This window comes from Narcine bancroftii, chromosome 1 (genome assembly GCF_036971445.1).
Source record: "Narcine bancroftii isolate sNarBan1 chromosome 1, sNarBan1.hap1, whole genome shotgun sequence".
NCBI lineage: Eukaryota > Metazoa > Chordata > Chondrichthyes > Torpediniformes > Narcinidae > Narcine > Narcine bancroftii.
Window position 1 is genome coordinate 376,236,222 of NC_091469.1, and position 22,320 is coordinate 376,258,541.

General features: G+C 41.1%; 1 protein-coding gene across 1 annotated transcript in view; it reads right to left on the reverse strand.

Moving 5' to 3' along the window:
• Positions 1-451: 451 nt before the first annotated feature.
• tmem170b (transmembrane protein 170B) overlaps positions 452-22,320 on the reverse strand; it is a 49,152-nt gene continuing 27,283 nt past the window's right edge. Inside the window, exons 2-3 of the mRNA XM_069913390.1 lie at positions 20,795-20,965; positions 452-6,747 (exon numbers count right to left, since the gene is read on the reverse strand). Of these exons, the coding sequence (XP_069769491.1) occupies positions 6,617-6,747; positions 20,795-20,965 (302 nt within the window). The 3' untranslated portion in view covers positions 452-6,616. The remainder of the gene's footprint in view (positions 6,748-20,794; positions 20,966-22,320) is intronic.

Sequence of the window (22,320 nt, forward strand, 5' to 3'; positions counted from 1 at the left end):
AGTGAACTTGTAGCTCTTGCCTTGCTCTACTTACATCAGTGTCTTAACCTACCTTTATTATTATTATTTTTTAAATTAAGACATCCAGCGCAGTTGCAGACCATTTCAGCCCACTAGTCTGTGCTGCCCAATTTACACCCAATTAACCTATACCCATGGAACATTTCATATGGTGGGAGGAAACCAGAGCCCCTGGGGAAAACTCATGCAGACAGCGGGAGAATGTACAAACTCCTTACAGACCGCACAATTTGAACCCCGGTCCTGATCGGTGGTGCTGCAAAGGTGTTGCGCTAAGTGCTACGCCAACTGTGCTGCCCTCAGCTCTTTTCCCTTTGGGTAAAAGCAGGCATCATTCCAGACTGCCTGAAGACTAGTCAAGCAGTCTTAATCCCCAAAACCTAGGATAGACAATTGGCAACCAATCACAATTGGTCCGATGTTGTTGAGGCTCTTCATGAAAATAATGGCAAGGAGACTTAGCAGCGTAGTGGAGATTCCTGGAAGAGACTTCAAGATGCAATGAGAACATCATGATCTCAAGGAATATCATGAAGGGATGAAAAAGGTGCCAAAAAGACCTGATGGTTGGGTTTGTGGACCTGGCCAAGGCATTTGACCTGGTGGGCCATAAACACATCTCGAGGGCCCTAGACAGGAATGGGGCTGCCAAGGTGATTCAAAGATCTTATTGCAAACTTGTACACCAACACCAGTACAGTGATTGAAGTCAGCGGCAAAAGAACAGACATCAAGACTGAGAAGGGTGTTAAACAAGGTGACCCGCTCTCACCCATCCTATTCAACATCACCACGGACCCATTAATATGCACCATGGAGAGAAATGGCACAGGAATGAAGATGGAGACAGACGAAGGCATGGTTGAATGTTCAGCCTTTGCCATTCTGGCCAACTCATATGATGGAATGATCAACAACATCAAGATCCTGCAGGGTTTCTACAAAGCAACACATTTGGAGGTGAATGTAATGAAGACGAAGGGGTTCCTCATGTTGAGCAAGAATAAGACCTTTATATACAACAGCTGTGCTGAATGGTCACTTGAAGTTTCACAGACTGGATATAAAACACCAGGTGAGACTGAAAAATATCTTGGAGCTAGGGTTAACCCCTGGTGTGGAATAACCAGGGAGAAGTGGATGGAGAAGTATGAGAGTTGGTTTGTGAACTTTCAAAGATCGAAACTGAAGCCGGCCCAGAAGTTGGAGATATTGAAGACTTGTATGATTCCATGAGCATATTTTTACCTATCCTAACTGAAGCATTCCAGAATTGTCTCCGAGTTAGATGGCCTAATCAAAAGAATGGTCAAAGAAACCCTTCATCTGCCACCAGATAAAATTGATAGAATTTTATATTCCATAAATAGAGATGGTGGCCTTGGCTTTCCAAGACTAGAGGAGCAGATTCGGAAGAGGCAAAGTTTGGAACTCTCAGATGACAAGAACATTGCAGCTTTTTTCAGGATGGTAAGGGAATGCAACACAGAGGTGATTGAGAGGCTGAAAAAGCTGGCCGTGCTCCAAGAGATAGAGCGATATGAAAAGAAGCGGGTGATTCTGATCCCCCAGGTAGTGGGATCAGCATACACTCCAGAATTGGCAGCTGAGATTGAGGTGATCAGTTGAATAAAACTTGTGAACCTATACTCCAGATTGGAGGGCCTGGGATTTCGAGAAATGAGCTACCTTGGCCTGTCAAGGTTTGGGTATTACGGAGTTCCAGGATGATCTAATATCCAATGCTTGGGTCAAGTTTCATGAAGGATGGAAAGGACATCAAATTGTCAGCACCCTCTTGCTCAACTATGGACTTTACCCCACAAGATGTCCCAAAAGGCACGACAGGCCAGATCGCTTTAAAACCTGCAGATGGTGCGGGACATCTAATGACACTTTGATGCACATCTCTGGCTGTTGCTCAAGGGTCCAGAAGACAAGAATTAAATGACACAATAAGATCGTGTCAGTTGTGAAGGAGAAGGCAAGCAAACATGGATGGACAACGTTCATGGAGCCACACCTCCACAAGGAGGACAGGATGTTGTGGAAGCCAGACCTGCTTCTGGTAAAAGGGAATAACATCATGGTTGTGGATTTGGCAGTGAGATACGAAGATAACAACAACAACAACTCCATCCTAAATGCCTGGAAAGAAAAAGCCAACAAATATAAACATCCAGGAACTGACTGGGGGAAGAAACATCCAATTCTTTGGCTTTATAGTCAGCGGAAGGGGACTCTGGGCCAAGGAAAATGCTAACCTCATGAAGTTCCTCAGAATTGAGACTTAAAGTCTTTGCAAAGTACATCTGCAGTTTTACTATCTGACTTATTATCGATATTCTGCAGATGTTTATGGATTAAAACCCTGAATTGACTGGCGTACAACATCTCACCCATTTGGCTGCTCCCTATCTGTAGGTAAGGATTTATTGACGTACCACATTAAACTATGGAATATGCACTACTCGTAATGTTTCAAGTAGCCAAGAATTTCTGCCTCCAAGTCCTAACTGCAGGGCAGACCCAATATACAAACTGTATTGCAGAGGTTGGTTGGTTTAAAAAAAACAATAAAAAAAAAAAAAATAATTGGCACTCAGATTAAATTACATCTAACAATTCAGCTTCCAGCACTTTCCTTAATTTGGATTCTCCTCTTAATATTTTAATCTTAATATGCAGATGCTGTAAATTTTTTTTAAAAGTGCTGGAAATAGTTCAGGCCACACCTGTGATTAGAAACCATTCTGCACAAAAGGGTTTTCTACCCCAAACATTTGTTTTTCTTCCCACACATGTAGGCTGATGGAGCAATCCCATCATTTTCTGTTTAATTTTAAACTGTTTAACATCTTATAAATGAGTCATTGTGGTTAGGCTTTTTCCACTGAGAGTGGGGGAGATTCAAACAAGAAGGCATGGATTGAGAGTAAAAGGGGAAAAGTTTAAGGGAAACACAAGGGGGAATTTCTTCACACAGAGGGTGGTGGGGGTATGGAATGAACTTCCGGCAGTGGTGGTAGAAGCGGAAGGGGACTCTGGGCCAAGGAAAATGCTAACCTCATGAAGTTCCTCAGAACCTATCAAGGATAGGTACATGGATGGGAGAGGTGTGGAGGGTTATAGGCCAAATACTAGTCAGTGAGACTAGGTGGGAGGATGTTCGGCACGGACTAGTAGGGCCAAACTGGCCTGTTTCTGTGCTGTAAATGGTTATATAGTTAACAAGTTAACAGATGGATTTCTGGAGAACTGATCATTGAATGGCATGATAAATTCTGCAATCTTCCTGAGGCAAAGCCCCAGATAAGAGGCTATATTAGGTGACTGCAGCAAACTGGTGGGGGGAAAACCACATGGACAGGTAACTCTTTTAATCAAGAGAGGTTCAACCTGGGGAGTTTCCAGAGCTACATTCCAAAGTTAAAATGAATTTAATTTTATATCTCCCACACAATTCCCACTTGAATTATATTACTATTTGTTTCACATTTTTTCCCCAGAATAGCCAGGAAGGAAATTAAAACAGAAGCTGCAGTGATGATAATATTTATCATCTGTAATTTTTTTCCGCACTAGGATGAAATGGGTATGATGGATTAGTTCTAATCAGCAAATTTTCCCAGGAACTAACGTTTTAAAAAATCTTCTAAATACAACCAAACTTTAAAACTATTTAAAGCATCATACCGTCATCTGTACCAGAAACTCCAGCCCTTTTAAACTCTATGCTTAAAGGCACTTGTAATAGAGGGAGTACAGTGACAGCCATCACTAGATTCATATGATGGTGGGGTTAAGCAGACCAACCAGGCGAACACAGGTAACAGGGGACAATGCAAAGTCCACACACATGGCAGAGGTCAGGGTTGAACCCGTGTAGCTGAACCTGTGAGGTAGCAACAACTAATGGCTGATGAAAGATTAAAAATTCAGTCCATGAAACACTGGAGACACAGGGCACTGAGCTGGTTTCAACGGTCTCAATTCAGAACTGGAGCAACCCAAGATAGTGCCTTCAGGTTAAATTCATTTGTTTTAATCTTTTAGACTACATGTGCTCAAGCTCAGGTACTGCAGAATCATAAAATTAACGACAAGCAGCTTTGCTGGCATAACATCACATGCCACTTGTAAAGAAAGCTTTGCCAGAAGTCTACAGCAAGTATCCAGGCATCTGAGTGAACAACACTCAATTTTAATGCAATATAAAAGTATAGAATAAACTTTGATTGATTTTTGGATCAATAAATAAAGACAAAATATTCACAATATTTACAAAAGACCAGTGAATGACAGACACCCAGCTTGAGAATACCAGTGCACACAATTAGGGTGTTCAAGCATAGCAGGAAACTAATGTCATCCTGTTCAAAAGGGCATTGGAACAAGTCAAGCAGATCTGGTGCTATACTTGTCAGCCCATTCAATATTCACTATTCAAAATGGCTGGAAAAAAAAACTGAAAATGAGCAAAGAAAGAACCATCCCCAAGAGTTAGTCTAAGCTTCTGCTTGCAGCAGCTAATATTTTCAGACATTTAACACACACAGGAAGATTCACAGTGTCAATCAATACCAAAATAAGACTTCACTGTCTGAAGGAGGGCTGGAAATCAACCACTTGCAGAGGTCATTGTACAGTGAGCTATGGATATTCTCTTTTAGTGAAGGCAAGTACAGTAGAGAATGAACAGCTTTGTGGTGGGGGGGGGGAATGAGAAACACCCTGAAGCACAGCATACAGCACAAATTAGTCAATGCAGAACCCTCATGGATGGACTTGCATATTATGGCTCCGTTTGTTCCATTTCTCCAATTACACATCAAATTTATAAACTTTAGTGCGTGAAAGAGCATTTTTAAGAGCTTCAAAATGTTCCTTTGCTCTCATGTTTCTAACACTTTAGAGACCAGTTTGGCCATCCTATTTCAATGGAAGGAAAAAAATGGACCCAGAAGTGTGATTACAAAATATAACAGGCTAAAAACTTAATACTCTACCCCCAACCACTTGCATGCTGATCAACACTAGATCATCTGTTTTTATCCACAAAATAATATTTCTCTGGGTATGATCTGGTGTAATATTTCACAGTAGGAAAAGCTGGCATCAAAAATGAAGCATATTTATTCACCTTGAATATCAGCACAGCTTTCTGAAAGCAGTTTCAATTTATTTTTAAAGTTGGTTATTTTCTAATTGCTTTTAATACAGTACTAAAATAAAGGGTGTCTGAAGTCAGCAAAATGTTAATTTTGAGTTAAAAGTCATAATCAAAATGATCCAACTGCAATGGCCCAGATTTTGAGCTCACAGAAGTTACAAATCCAGGATTTACCTTCCACTGAACAAAAGGGAAAGTGCATTGCATTATCCTTCCTGATCAAACTCAAGGTCATTGCATGATGGGCATGTTTGAACTTCAAGATGCTTTTTGCCCACTTAGACCCAGAATATTTGAGGCAGATAATCTTACACTAGCTACGAAGAGTTTGAACTGTACCTGGACCCCAGGTCTGATAGCCATGGAATGATAACTTAGAACCCTCTTGAAAAGCAGCCTGGAGCCACTGTATTGTCATTTAAAGGTCAGAAACTTGATCAGTCACAATACCTTTCCCAATCTCAACAGCAAGTATCAAATTACATTTTTTATGCCTTATGAACCAAGCTAAACAATGACTCGTGTCAAAAGATCACCAACCTCAAACATCAACGGTGATCCTCTCTACATCTATGCTGCCCAACCCACTAAGGATTTTAGATGTTTTCATAATGGTTCGTGTGTTTTTGGCTGCTGAAATGCACCCTAAAAGGGACATGCTCAAACATCCATGTGAACCCCAGTCGGTTTATCTGCTTACACATACAGCAGCCCCTTTACAAAAAGGTCCATAAAGTGCAGTTGCATAGCGGGATGCCTTGGATGCAGCAAGAATAAAACGATTGGTCATTCGAATGTTAAAGCAGTTAGGTAACAATGGCAATATGATAGTGTGTTTAAATGTGAACACTGGGTTGGGCTTTTCCATCAATACCCAAACCAACACCATTGTTTCAGGTTTGGGAACAGCTGAACAGAAAAACCCAGCTAATGAGCGAAATAACCTTACAAAGATGCAGTCGAAAACAATCGCCCTAAAGTCCAATTTTTGCCTGGATACCACAGGCTGGTTCACATTTGCACAGTAACATTTTAAGAACTTCCAAGTTTGGCACATGTAATACTAATGCTATCCCTGCAGCTTCCAGTAGAATGCACTTACAGCTGTGTCCATCAGTCACCACTAATGCTCATTTAGGGATTGGTAACTGCACAATGATGATTTGCTCACGAGGCTTCAGACATTATGTGATCTTTACGCCCTCCTTTGTGGAGAAAGCACATATGGTGCTGTGCTGCAGTGCAGACATCTAAACTGCAGATGGCTTGTTGTCTGCTGGTCATACGATCACTGAAGCTTGCATCCTTCACACGACCTCTTGCCCATCAGCCTTGGGCATTCAAATCTGTCTTTCAAACTCTTCTTCTGCCATACATCAGAAGATCTCCAACAAGACTGGCTTGGTCTTCAGAATTCTTCCCTCAGAGGGTGGCTAGAATCCTTGAGAACGAGATGACGACTGTGAGCACTGTTTGTCCAGCACCAAATACCAGTGCTTCAAGTGGAGCCATGGTCTTCCCTGCCACGCGGTAGACACCGGCCACTGCAGCACCTGTAAAATGGGAGAGAAAAAAATTATGCAAAGTATCATGTTATGTTAAGCAATTTTAAAAAATAAATTGTATATCAAGGTGCATGGAGTCATATATCATGGAGCACTCCCTTCAGCTCCTCAACCATGCTAACTGCTTCAACCTTCTAGGGTAGCCCATTTGCCAACCTTTGGTCCCATATTCTCTACATGGTTCCCATCCACTTACCTGTCCAAATATCTTTAGAACATTGTAATTGTACCCACTTCTATAGCTTCCTCTGGCAGCTGGTTCTATACAGACTACGCTCAGAGTGAAAAGGTTGCCCCTGAGGTTTCATTTGAAACATCTCCCCTTAAACCTATGCCCTCCAGTACTAGAATATTTTCCCCGGGGGGGGGGGGGGGGGGGAAGCTTGAGAACATTCACGTTTTACTTTCCCTTTCTGGCCTCCATGTTCCAGATGAAGACACAGCCCATCTCACCACTCACTACAAATCAAGTCCTCTAGTCCTGGCAATATCCTGATAAATTTCTTCCGAACCATTTCAATTTACAAGCACATTCAATTTACACATTCACAAGCACCTTGGTACAAGAACATAAGAAATAGGAGCAGGAGTAAGCCATCCGGCCAGTCAATGTAACCTGGCTGATCTGATGATAGACTCATCTCCCCCGACCTGCCTTTTCCCCCATATCCATTAAATATAACATAACAATTACAGCACGGAAACAGCCCATTAGGCCCTTCTAGTCCGCACCGAACCAAACACCCCTCTCTAGTCCCACCTCCCTGCACAATGCCCATAACCCTCCATCTTCTTCTCATCCATATACCTGTCCAACCTTTTCTTAAATAATACAATTGACTCCGCCGCCACTATTTCTCCCGGAAGCTCATTCCACACGGCTACCACTCTCTGAGTAAAGAAGTTCCCCCTCATGTTACCTCTAAACCTCTGCCCCTTAATTCTTAACTCATGTCCTCTTGTTTTAATCTTTCCTCCTCTTAACGGAAATAGTCTATCCACATCCACTCTGTCTATCCTTTTCATAATCTTAAATACCTATCAAATCCCCTCTCAACCTTCTACGCTCCAAAGAATAAAGACCTAATCTGTCCAATCTCTCCCTATACTCTAGATGCTTAAACCCAGGTAACATTCTGGTAAACCTTCTCTGCACTCTCTCCACTCTGTTTATATCCTTCCTATAATTAGGCGACCAGAACTGCATACAGAACTCCAAATTAGGCCGCACCAACGTCTTATACAATCTCAACATCACCTCCCAACTTCTATATTCCATGCAATGATTGATAAAGGCCAGCATACTAAAAGCCTTCTTCACCACCCTATTCACGTGAGTTTCTACCTTCAGGGAACGATGTACCGTTACTCCTAAATCCTTCTGCTCTTCTGTATTCATCAATGCTCTCCCATTTACCACGTATGTCCTGTTCTGATTCTTCTTACCAAAATGAAGCACCTCACACTTATCAGCATTAAATTCCATCTGCCATTTTTCAGCCCACTTTTCTAAGCAGCCCAAATCCCTCTGCAATCCTTGAAAACCTTCTTCATTATCCACTATTCCACCCATCTTAGTATCGTCTGCAGATTTACTAATCCAATTCACCAGCCCATCATCTAGATCATTAATGTATATAACGAACAACAATGGGCCCAATACAGATCCTTGAGGCACATCACTGGTCACCGGCCTCCAACCTGACAGACAATTATCCACTACCACTCTCTGGCCTCTCCCTTTCAGCCAATGTTTAATCCATTTGACTATCTCAAAATTTATACCTAAAGACTGCACCTTCCTAACTAACCTTCCATGTGGTGCCTTATCAAGGCCTTACTGAAGTCCATATAGACAACATCCACTGCGCTACCCTCATCCACATTCCTAGTCACCTCTTCAAAAAATTCAATCAGATTGGTCAAACATGACCTTCCTCCCACAAATCTATGTTGAGTGCTCCTGATCAGACCCTGTCTATCCAGATGTTTATAAGTACTATCTCTAAGAATTTTCTTCATTAATTTACCTACCACAGACGTCAAACTTACAGGCCGATAGTTGCCAGGCTTCCTCCTTGAACCCTTTTTAAATAACGGAACCATGTGTATTCATGTAAATGACTGTCAAAATCTACCCAACCTAGTCTTAAATACATTTACGAAGGTAGCATCTAAATTTAGACATTCAGTCTGAAGCCATTTCGGACCACGAGTCCATGCCCCCCATTTTACACCCAATTAACCTACATCCCTGGTACGTTTTGGGAAGAAACCAGAGGCCCCAAGGAAAACACACGCAGACACAGAGAAAACATACAAACTCCTTACAGACAGCATGAGATTTGAACCCCTGTCCAAATCGCTGGCACTGTAAAGGCATTGCGCTAACTGCTACGCAAACCATCCACCCTTCTGCTTCAATGGGCAGCAAAATCCAAATTCACTACCCTTTGGGAAAAGCAGTTCCTCCTCATCGGTCATAGATGTACTACCTTGGATCTTGTCCCCTACGTTCTCTAGTTCTAGTCTCCCTCACCAATGGGAATAACCTACCTACCTCTGTCTTATCTATGCCTTTCATAATTTTTTTTAATATATGCAGAATGTTTCTATCAATTCATTCTTCTACATTCAAGCGAGTCTAGCCCCAGATAACTCTATCTTTCCTTATAGGCTAATCTCCTCATCTCTGGAATCAACCTGGTGAAACTCCTCTGGACCCCCTTTGAAAGCCAGTACCTCTTTTCTCAAGTAAGGAGACCAGAACTTCATGCAGTACTCGAGATGTGGCATCACTCCTCCCTGTTCCCAAATTCAGGGAATGAAGACAACATTCCATTTGCCCTCTTGATAGCCTGCCACACCTGCAAACCAAACTTTTGTGATTCATGCACAGGCACTCTGGTCCTTTTGCACAGCAGCATGTTGCAATCACTTGTCATTTATATCTTCCACTTTTCCTTCCAAAGTAGATAACCTCACATTTACCACATTGTACTCCATCTGTCAGGACCTTGCTCACTCACTTAACTGATCTATATCTCTTTGCAGAAAGCCCAGCAGCGTCTTTACTTCCTGCAAAGGCTGAGGAAAGTTCATCTCCCACCCTCCATCCTCACTACATTCTACAGAGGATATATTGAGAGTATCCTGTGCAACTGTATCACCGCCTAGTTTGGAAGCTGTAGCACCTCAGACTGCAAGACCCTGCAAAGTGAAGTCAGCGGAAAAGACAATTGGGGAACCTCTTCCTAACATGGAGGACATCACTACACTCGATGCAGGTGGAAAGCAATAAACATTAGTACGTTGGCCTTTATAAATCAGAGCACAGAGCATAGGAGCTGGGATGTTATGTTAAAATTGTACAAGGCACTGGTGAGGCCAAATTTGGAGTATGGTGTGCAATTTTGGTCACCAAAATATAGGAAAGCTATCAACAATTTGGAGAGAGTGCAGAGATTTACTAGAATGTTGCCAGAGTTACAGGGTCTAAGCTATAGGGAAAGGTTAAATCAGTTAGGTCTTTATTCTTTGGAGCGTAGAAGGTTGAGAGGTGATTTAAAATTATTAGAGGTATAGATTGAGTGGACATGGAGAGGCTTTTTCATTTAAAAAAAGGGGGAAGATACAAACAAGAGGACATGAGCTGAAAGTTAGGAGGAAAAAGTTTAGAGGAAACAGGAGGGGGGAACTTCTTTACTCAGGAGTGGTGGGTGTGTGGAACGAGCTTCCAGACGTGGCAGAGGCAAGTTTGATATTACATTTAAAGAGAAGCTGGATATTATTTATGAAAGGGAAAGGAATGGAGGGTATGGGTTGAATGTAGGTCAGTGAGGTTAGGTTGGAGAAAGTGTTTGACGTGGACTAGAAGGGCCAAGTTGGCCTGTTTCTGTGCTGTAATTGTTATATGGTTAAGAACTTCACACACCCCTCATGTAAACTGTTCTCCCTTCTACCATATGGGTGGGCAACAGTTTTTCCCCCTCAAGCCATCAGGCTCCTGAATTCCCAAAGCATATGTGGATAGTGTACTATGGACTTTTATTGTAGATGTCTTTATATTTTAACTTGTATTCATGTAAATTTGCTCCGTGGTCCTGGAGAAATACCATCTCATCTTTACCATGCAATGCCTAGTATGAACAACAAATAAAGGTGACTTGATTGGCAGACTTTGTTTCCTCTGTATAATACTAAATTAAGTGGAAAAGCAAAAAATTATCAGCAAACTTAGATACACCACACTCTAGTCCCTCTTCTAGATCATTAATGCATCACAAGGTACCAACTTTTGTACTCTTATACCCTGCCCAATGAAAGCAAGCATTGATTTTCAGATTTGTGGTCAGAGTACATGACATTACATACAACCCTGAATTTTTTTTTTCCTGTGGGGACTGAAGAACTACCACTAATTAGATGCAGGATAAATGCTCCCAATGTTGGGGAAGTTCCCAAAAGAAGGCCCCAACCTAAAGGATCAATGGTCGAGCTATTTCAGACAGAGATGAGGAGAAAATTCTTTACTTAGGCATGTGCTTGTGGGACCCCCACCACAAACTTGTTGAAGCCAGTTCATTAGATGCATTTAAAAAGAAGTTGGCTCTCACGACTAAAGGTCATCAAGGAGTACAAAGGGAAAGCTGAGATAGGATCCTGAAGTCTAATGATCACATTGGATGGTGGTGCTGGCTCAAAAGGGCTGAATGACCTACAACACTGCTGCATCTATGATTCTTCACCAACCTGAGGCTTCTCTGCTCAAGAACACTCTGCAGATCCTCACCATGCAAGTTGAATTTGGAACCAACAGGACAAACTACATTGAAGTGGACATGATTGGTTGCAGCAGAGTCAATTCTGTCATCCAAGGAGAAATTGGATGAGTACATGGATGTGAAGAGCTTAGAGGGTTATGGGCAGGGAGCAGGTAGATGGAACTAGTGGAGTTTCACTTAATTCGGTGCGGTCGAGAAGGGCCAATATGGCCTGTTTCCGTACCGTAATGGTTATATGTTATATAATTTTAGTTTGGTCGTGGGTGGTTGGTCAGATGGAACATCAGATGTTTCACTCCTCTGATACCTTGCCAATTCTCTACATTTTGAAAGACTTCCTAACCCCACCACATTTTCATAAATGGAACATTCAGATGGCAGTCATATTTAGGCAAAAACCAAACAAAGTCAACCACATTCCACCATTCAAAAAGAGGCTCAGAATTTTCACTCTCTCACACTGGAGCATAGCAGAATCTCAAAGGTTTATGAAGCCATGAAGGACATAGGGTAAGCAGCCGGTCTTTCTCCCAGGGTAGGCTGAATAACTAGAGGGCATGGATTTAAGATGAGAAGGGAAAAATTTAAAAAGGGACCAGAGAGCCACCTTCTTCACACAGAGGGTGGAGATGTTAGTGGGAACAAGTTGCCAGAGGAAGAGGCAGAGGTGGCGGCAAATGTAATATTTAAAAGCCATTTGGATATTCTGTGGATAGGAAGGGTTTAGAGGGAGATACACAAGAGACAGCAGGTGTGCTGGAATCTGGTGCAAAAAAAAACAAACTGCTGGAGAAATTCAGTGGGTCAGGCAACATCCACAGAGGAAAATGGAGAGTAGACATTTCAGACTGAAACCTTGCTTCAGGATGGAACAATATAATAACTACACAAATAGAAATAACAATGGAATAAAGGTAAATGAATGTCTGGAGGAATCAGTGTATAACAAGTACTTAAACAGAATGAAAGTTAAAGAATTAATGGTCTTTCCAAGCTTCTTCAGCTATTTTATGTCCTAAATCTTTTTCCCATTTCAACTCATCTTTATTCCAGTCTTTTTTACTATCAATTTCTTGTAAAATACAATACAAATCAGATATATATCCCTTTTTTGGTATTGAAAGTACATATTCTTCAAAACTAGATTCAGGCAATAAAATCATATGTCGACCACATAACTGTTTTACAAAAGATCTTAATTGATAATATACAAATGTAGAATTTGCACTAATACCATATTTCCTTTGTAATTCGTCAAAGGAACAAAAACAACCCTCAGAAAAACAATCAGATAATTTTTTTTATTCCCTTCTTTTCCCATTGTTTCAAAGTGGCATTGGAGACCGTAAAAGGAACAAGTTGATTATTATATAATGGCAATCTTCCAGAATATATATTTTAAGTCCCAATTTTTTAAGTTTACTTGTCCATAAATTCAATAAATGTTTCAATATTGGCTCATCACAAGTTCGTAATAAATTTTTATTCCATCGAAACAAAAACTCATGAGGAAATTTTTCTAAAATAACCGCCATTTCTATCTTTACCCAACTAGGTGGGTCGTCCATATTCATTAATGCACTAAGAAATTTGAATTGAGCTGCTTCATAATAATGCTGAAAATTCGGTAATCTTTAACCTCCATATTGAAAATCCCACATCAATTTTCTCATTGCTACTCTCAGAAATTTTCCCTTCCATAAGAATTCTCTAATCGCTTTATATAAATCCTTAAAAAAAAAATTTTTTTTTAAAATAAAGAATTGATTGAAAAAAATATTGTATTCTAGGAAAAATATTCATTTTTATGGTATTAATCCTCCCTAGTAAACCCAAAGGTAGATCCCTCCACCTAATCAAATCTAATTTAATCCTTTTTATTAAAGGAAAATAATTAATTGAATATAATTCTTGAAATTCCGTATTAACATTAATTCCTAAATATTTAATTTAGGATGGAAATTTGTCAGAATAGTATTTGGAAATTAATTAATACTAGACTAGCGATGATTAATTATAATTTTATTCATCAGCTATATTTAACGCCGGAGAAATTTTAAAAATTTGGTTTTAGTAAGTTGGATTCTTGTTTTCGATGTGATCAGACGGCCAATACTTTTTTGCATACTGTTTGGCTTTGTGATCGATTGCAACAGTTTTGGAAAGGTATTCAATCTGTTTTTAACAGTTTATATAATATCCATCTTGTATTAGATCCCGATATATTTTTATTAGGGAACATGCAATCATTAATCGATTTAGGTTTAGAGGATTATCAGATTTCATTTATTTATTTAGCTTTAGTTGTGGCTAAGAAATGTATAGCACTTACTTGGAAATATAGAAATATACTAACTTTAGATAAGTGGTATTTGGAAATGAAATTTGTTTGACTATGGAAAGGATATCTTTTTCAATTCAGGATAAGATGTCTTTTTATAAGTTAAAGTGGACTCCGTTTGCTAATTATATGCATTTAAGTTTGATTTAAATATATGTTTAAGTGTGATATTTTAGTATTGACAATTTTTTGTTGTTGTTGTTAGAATTTTTTTTAGGTTAAGTTTTATCTCTTTTTGTAAGTGGGTATTTTTTTTAATATATATTGTCAATTTTATTAACTCTTCACTCTTTATTTTGGGGGGAGGGTTGGACTAATTTTAAGTTAGACTATTAATATTGTGTTACAATTAAGAGGGGGGTTATTTTGTGTAGTTTTCTGATGTAATATTGTAATCATACTGAAGAAGATTGAAAAGAGGGTTAGTGAGAGAACACAGCCTTGCTTCACGCCATTGTTAATGGAGAAGGGTTCAGAGAGCTCATTTCTGTATCTGACCCGACCTTGTTGGTTTTCGTGCAGTTGGATAACCATGTTGAGGAACTTTGGGGGGCATCCGATGCGCTCTAGTATTTGCCAAAGCCCTTTCCTGCTCACGGTGTCGAAGGCTTTGGTGAAGTCAATAAAGGTGATGTAGAGTCCTTTGTTTTGTTCTCTGCACTTTTCTTGGAGCTGTCTGAGGGCAAAGACCATGTCAGTAGTTCCTCTGTTTGCGCAAAAGACATCAACAATGAAGACGCTGTTTACATCCGGTACCGCACGGATGGCAGTCTCTTCAATCTGAGGCGCCTGCAAGCTCACACCAAGACACAAGAGAAACTTGTCCGTGAACTACTCTTTGCAGACAATGCCGCTTTAGTTGCCCATTCAGAGCCAGCTCTTCAGCGCTTGACATCCTGTTTTGCGGAAGCTGCCAAAATGTTTGGCCTGGAAGTCAGCCTGAAGAAAACTGAGGTCCTCCATCAGCCAGCCCCCCCACATCTCCACCGGGCACACAAAACTCAAAACGATCAACCAGTTTACCTATCTCGGCTGCACCATTTCATCAGATGCAAGTATCGACAACGAGATAGCCAACAGACTCGCCAAGGCAAATAGCGCCTTTGGAAGACTACACAAAAGAGTCTGGAAAAACAACCAACTGAAAAACCTCACAAAGATAAGCGTATACCGAGCCGTTGTCATACCCACACTCCTGTTCGGCTCTGAATCATGGGTCCTCTACCGGCATCACCTACGGCTCCTAGAACGCTTCCACCAGCGTTGTCTCCGCTCCATCCTCAACATTCACTGGAGCGCTTTCATCCCTAATGTCGAAGTACTCGAGATGGCAGAGGTCGACAGCATCAAGTCCACGCTGCTGAAGATCCATCTGCACTGGGTGGGTCACGTCTCCAGAATGGAGGACCATCGCCTTCCCAAGATCGTGTTATATGGCGAGCTCTCCACTGGCCACCGTGACAGAGGTGCACCAAAGAAGAGGTACAAGGACTGCCTAAAGAAATCTCTTGGTGCCTGCCACATTGACCACCGCCAGTGGGCTAATATCACCTCAAACCGTGCATCTTGGCGCCTCACAGTTCGGCGGGCAGCAACCTCCTTTGAAGAAGACCGCAGAGCCCACCTCACTGACAAAAGACAAAGGAGGAAAAACCCAACACCCAACTCCAACCAACCAATTTTCCCCTGCAACCGCCGCAACCGTGTCTGCCTGTCCCGCATTGGACTTGTCAGCCACAAATGAGCCTGCAGCTGACGTGGACATTCACCCCCTCCATAAATCTTTGTCCGCGAAGCCAAGCCAAAGATTGTAATCATACCTTTTTAATTTTTTTTTTCTATTTTTCTTTAAATGTAATTCTTTATTGTATTCATGTTATAAAAATTTTAAATAAAGTCTTTAAAAAAAAAAAGAATTAATGGTCTTTTAGCATTTTGATACTGGTCATTATGCAATGGACCTAATGAATATGAACAAAGGACCCAAGATTCTCCTTCTAAAAGGATGACATGTCAACCATTTCAGGGTTAGTTAGTGTTCCTTCAACACTGCAAGGGTCCTTGTCTCAGTTCATCCCCAGCAGCATTATGACAGAGGACTCAGATTTACCAACTCTTCCCAGGGATGCACGCAGAGGCAGATATCCAGAGCTACTGGAAGACCATCAACTCAGCAGTCTGCTTGAAACTTATTGGTCTTCCAGCATCGAATGTCAGTGATGGAATGCTGCTTACTGGCACATTCCAGGCAGGTAAATCTATTTAACTTTTGTGGTCGAAAGCAGGGACTTGTCTATGGAAAATAGCTCCTATGGCAGGGATGGCTAACCTCTCACAAGAGTGGACCTTGGTGGCTGCCATGTTGTATTTGCGAAGGAATGACGCAGCAGAGGAGGAGGAGATATGTGTCCAAACCTGCATCATCCCCTCCCCTCCCAGTGTCGCCACCACTCTGCCCCTCACCCCAATCCAGTGTCGTCATCACCCCAAGGACTCCATGCCTGGGAGTTAATGAGAAATCAAGTGTTCCATGAAAGGGGTCGATGGTCTAAAAAATTTAGGGACCCCTTTCTTAAGAATATAGTTCTTTCACTCCTTGGTTCCTGGTGAAGGAATTTAGCTATTTTCTCCAGACTGGTCAGAATGTGGAAGTCATTCATGTGAAGTAAGTGAATCAAATTCCACAGACATTTAAAATGCTAGTCGGTCAAAAAGGAACCAAAAATAGAGTTGATTGAATGAAGTTCATGGAGCACAACCATCAATGAGCAAACTTGGACTATTGCTGCTGGACATTTTATGAAATCAGGTTTTTTATTTCCAGAAAACACTTTAAAATGACTTCCTTAGTTAAAACTAAAGGTCTGCAAGAACATTTGTCTGGAGAGCACAAAGTATCAGAACATTTATGGTAAAACACGAGTCTGCAAAAACACAAAAGTGTTGGAGGAACTCAGCAGGTCTTGCAGTGTCCGTAGGAGGAAAATATACATAACCAGCATTTTGGACCTGAGCCTACAACTATCAGAATATTTACTGCTTCTTAGAAGGTAGTTTTGGGAAACATCAAGAAAAGCTAAGGTTCTTGTCAGTTTTCAGAGAGAGATTTATTGTACTCTGGACACCCACAACTGATTCCTTCTTAATCAGCCACTTCAGTGTCTTGCCGAAGAAACTTGCCCCCTTAGGGTTCTTCAGATGATAACCTCTTTTTCAGGTCACCAGAGTTCCTTTTCATTTCTCATTTCAAGTGAAACTTTAGGCAGCCAGCCCTCTCCTCTTGCATGAAGCACAAGGGCTTTGACCAAGCTGAACGAAGTATTCTCAACCAATCTTCCAAATGGGTGTTTTCACAAGCTTGCCAGGTTGTCCTGTTCCAGTCCCAGCTGCTGCTGCTGACTGTAAAACTGATCTCTCTCTGAGAGAAAACCTGTTTGACTCTCTCTGCTTGCAAAACCACATGACCCTCCTAGAACAGCAAGTTCTACTCCAGACAGTCTGTGGCTTTGACAAGTTATTTCATCTGTTGCCTTTTTGTAAACAACAATCCATGAGTGAAGTCTCTTGGGCACTCTCCAAAGCTTTTGCAAAGGCTCTGGGCCCAACATGTCTAGCATGAGCAGAGCTCCAGTATTTTAAATAAGATCTGTTTTGAAGTGTTTGTATGTGACCTACACTTAAAAAAAAACCTGCCTCTACTCACCTTAAAGATATCTCTTCTGCAAAGGATTTTAAAATTTCAGTCAAACCAACCTGTGCCACATACATTCCAGGGACAACTTCAACATGTGTGATACCTTGCATTTAAACTAGCATCAGATCACATTCTAGCAACTTCATGCTTCTCAAAAGATTAATACCACATGTCCACAATTTAAGTATTCCATCTATGGTCTAAGCAGGGTGCCGTTTAACTGCAGTACAATTTCCAGCCTCTTGTCTTCCAATAAAAGACAATTTCATTTTGCAATTCTGGTTTATTTTCCATACCAATGCCCAAGACATTCCAATATTATGAACACCAAATCTCTTTGAAACTCCATTGCTAGCTGCCATTTACTTGGTAGAAAACACTCTGCTCCATCCCTTTAGATCCATTATGCTTTTGGGGTTTTGTATCAAAATGTCTCTCGATCCCTCGTTGTAATTTAATGCTCAAAATGCCTGATGCACAAAAATAAATTTCTAATATCTATCAAGAATGGAGTACAATAGGAGAGTAGAAAATTGGACAATTCCAAAACAAATCTCAGAACATGCTAAAGCACAATAGTGCAATTCTTACTTAACTGCTACAGCACCAGGACAAACAAGGCCTGGATTTTTTGCCTCTGGTAACCTGGTTGAGCTTGAATTGAAGAACAGGCCAAGCAAGATGCATTCACTAGCTGAAGGAGAAAAGATCTCCACCTGCAAAATGAGGCCACAGCACAGCTGATTTCATGAATTTTCATCCTGAATGAGTGACATCAGCACAGAACCAACCATTCTCAAGGCTAACAATTCTGCCTTTTTTTTTTTAAATGTAATTTGACAAGCTTGGTGTCACAGCTTTCTGTCCTGTTATGAATACAGTAAAAACAACTCTAGGCCAACATAGGTCCTTACAAGACATCACTAAATCCTGCTGATTCAAAGTGCCCATCAATGTCTCACTTTGGACTCCTGACTTTAACTACTTTGCTATTCAAGTCACTAATGGGCCTCAAATTTCATTGTGATAGACAATACTAAAAGTTTATGGAATTATGCGCACCTCTTCAAGAGGCCAGAGCATATCCATCAGTTACTACCTACCCTTTACAAGTTTTAGCCAGCTTTCTCTGATCAAGTGAAAAGATTTGTGTCCCTGTAGACACACGTCATTTCGATCCAGAGCAAGTTCTGCTAATTGGTCTACAATTCTCTGCCTTGGATTCCCCCATCTATCTTTACTGAAAGAGCAGGAGCAATTTTCCAATTGGTAAAAAGCAGTTTGAAAAGAGAAATCAGGTACCTGCAATTTTCACAACTGCTTCCTTTAATTCTAGGGTCAAGAACAGTGGATTTGTAACTCTCTAATGCCATTATTATTGTTACATCTCCTCTTAATTGATCCATTTGGCCAAGAAATAATGTTCTGCTACAAATACTAGAATTAAATAAATCTCTCACTATTCTCATCTAGTGTCGCCATTCTACACAGATTCAGCTCTGCATTGTCAGAGCCCCCCCCCCAATCAATTCTCACCTTTCCTCACCCGTTGTTTCCTTGACCAATTATCACTTGTGCCTGTTGTTCTGTGCTCCTTCCCTCCTTCCCCAGTCCTATTATTCAGATGCCTGCCTGCTTTTTGCTGAAGAAGAGCTCAGGTCCGAAACAATAATTACATAGTTTCACCTCCTATGGACACTGCAAGGTCTCCTGAGTTTCTCCAGCACTTTTGTGTTTTTACAATCCTTGTTTTCCCCCCCCCCCCCCCCCACCTTTTTCTCCCCTAGTAAAATGGTCTTGACTTAATTTCTTTCCAATTTGGTCACTGTTCAAGCTTTCTCTTTGTAGATTTGTCTGTCCGATAGCCAAAAATAGTAAAGAAAGCTCTTTCCTATGGTCTCTTGATATTCATGCCCGATTTTGAGTCATTGGAGTTCCATTTAGGGGTTTGAAACAGATCTCTAACACGTTTTTTTTTGTCTTTTAACATTTCTTTTTAAAAAAATCTCACTATTGTGTTTTTGGCCCTTAGTAGATTTGCCCTCTTTGTAATGGATAATCTTCAGTCTCATCAATCAGAATTCAACTTCATCCAAAACTTTTCCTAATAATATTTCACCAGCCTCCTTTGCATTGTTTGAAATGAACTCGACTGTAAATGTTAAATAAGTGAATTCTGGCAGTTGGCCGAGTAATTTTAGGCAATTTGAACTTTATTCCAGTCACATGCTCAAATTTTAACCCAAGCATAAACTTACAGAATCCATAATTTAAATGTTTAATCAATCTTGAGTCATCATGTCTTATTCACATCTTTGCTCACTTTTACCAGCTCTCATTAGGACTCCAATTTAGTATTTCCAAATCTGTTAAAGCTCACAAGGAGGTCATCTCTTTATTTAAAATAATAAATCCACGCAAATATCCACTCAGAGATCCTGCAATTCTACCATTGTCACAGCATTTCCTCTGCCTGCCCACCACTAATGCGCAGAAGTTCTTCCTCCCCCCCCCCCCCCCCCTTAAGCTGGAAGACTTGCTTAATTTGCAAGAATATATAACGAATAAGTGCTTTTCTAAAAAATACAATCCAATAGTTTCATCATCATTCATACCAAGTCTAGCTGTTTCCTGTAAAATTTCAGATTATAGCGGCCTTCTTGGGGCTTGAATTTTACATTTCTGTTAAACTATTTTGTCTCACTCACTTCCCTCCCCACCCATCCTCATTCTTCTTATTCCTTTGAAATTAAAGTTAACTCCTCCTTTATTGTTTGAGTCCTTCACTTCCCCCACCCTGACTGCATGTCAGAAGCCTTCAAATTCTCAAATCTTAAAATAAAAATTGAAATTTGCCTCTCTAACATCACAAAAGCCCTTTGCTGACTGTGGTCTTGTACAACTCAGAAAGATGCTCGTTTCAATAATCAATATAATAAAATCTCAAAGGCTTCCCTGCAGCAATGGAAAACTGGCTTTTTACACATTTGGTGGTTTAGCCAAGGACACACTTCACTAAAATACCCCAGATATTCTAAAATAGAACAGACATGGCAAGCCAGGAGTGAAAAATTCTAGGGACAAATCAGTGTCTCCACAAATAGTTTTTCTTCTAGCTCTTCAAAATGCATTAACGTGTGGCAGTGAAGTGGATTTATTCTCTGTGGTTTAATTACCTACCAGAGTATCGCTGCTGCCCAAACTTCAAGTACTTACTTGTGATCATTCCTCCAGTGATGGATGCCAGGAAGCCGACCACTATGGCGATCACAGATACAACTCTGCCCTGTTTGTGTCTTTGAAGCATTATGAACATCAGCAGACCAACCGCACCATGAAGGAAGAGAGAGGAGAAGAGGGCCCAGAGGAAAACCCAGTACCACATCTCTGTGGAGAGAGAAAGAGTGAGTGAGCGAGAGAGAGAAAAAGAAATCATGGCACATGACACAATCAAAACAAATACAGGGCAACTCATAAAATGGTCAACACTCAAAGGGCAAAGTGTCTGCATTCTAAATCCAACTGGGAATAAAAGTCTATTCTTCCAAGGAAATGCAATCTCCAAGACTAGATTGCTTAAAAGGAGCTGATGAACATTTTTCATTTTGTAAACTTAAAACCAAGGACAAAGATAGAGCGTAATCAACAGAAAAAACTAGAAGGGAAAGGGAAGTTAGTTGTTGCCCAGCAGGCCACAAGAAACTTGCATTCATTGCCTGAAAGATGCAGAAACAGCCAGTACCCAAAAAAAAAATCATGTTTGGTCCAGTGGAGGCACAAGAGCCTGCAAATCCTGGAATCTCAAGCAAAAGGAAGACTAAACTGCTGAAAGATCTGTAGGTCAGGCAGCATCCATGGAGGAAAATAGAACTCTTCAGATCAAAATCAGAGTTCAGGACCAAGAAAAGGAGAGGGAAGATAGGCAGCTTTCAAGAGGAAAAGGAGAGGGGTGCAGTAGGTTGTTAAACAAGAAAGCCTGCAGGTGCCGGGATACACAAAATTGCTGGAGAAATTCACCATAATCGCTCAGCATTCTTTATGTAGCAAAGATACGTGGCCAGCGTTTCAAGTTGGAGCCTTTCTTCAAGGTTTGGGCAAAAAGCAGTCAGGCATTTGAATAAGATGGTGAGGAGAGGGGCAGGAGAGGAGCACAGACTCACTGGCAAGATGCCAGAGTGGGAGGGCAGGAGAAAAAATGCTGGGAAGTGATAGGGGAAGGGGGAAGCTCTCTGGGTGGAAAGGGAAGGGGGTGGGGAGCTGGAGGAAAGACAGAGGGATAGGGAAAGAGAATCAGGGAAAAAGGCAGGAGAGGTGCACAACTGAAACTGGAGAAGTCAATGTTAATGTCATCTGGCTGGCAAGTGAACAGATGAAATATTAGATGTTGCTCTTCCAATTTGCAGGTAATCCTGGTTTGGCAGTGCATGAGGCCATTGACAGACATGTTGGTGTGGGAATGGCGCATGGAATTGAAATAGTTGGCCCCTGAGTGGTCTCTGCCCCTGTGGTCAACAGTGCAAAGGTGCTCAATGAGAAAATCTCGGTGGGGGGGGGGGGGGGGGGGAACTAAGCAGGCTAAAAGATAAGATGTGTGGAGCCAGGTGGAGAAAGCAGGAGGAATGGAGCTGGGAGACAGAGGCAGGAGAAATAATTTAAAAAACCACGGAGCCAGGAGAGGATAGAATGAAGGTCGAGACAGCTACTGTCAGAAGCAGATAGTTGGAGCATATATAACTCATTAG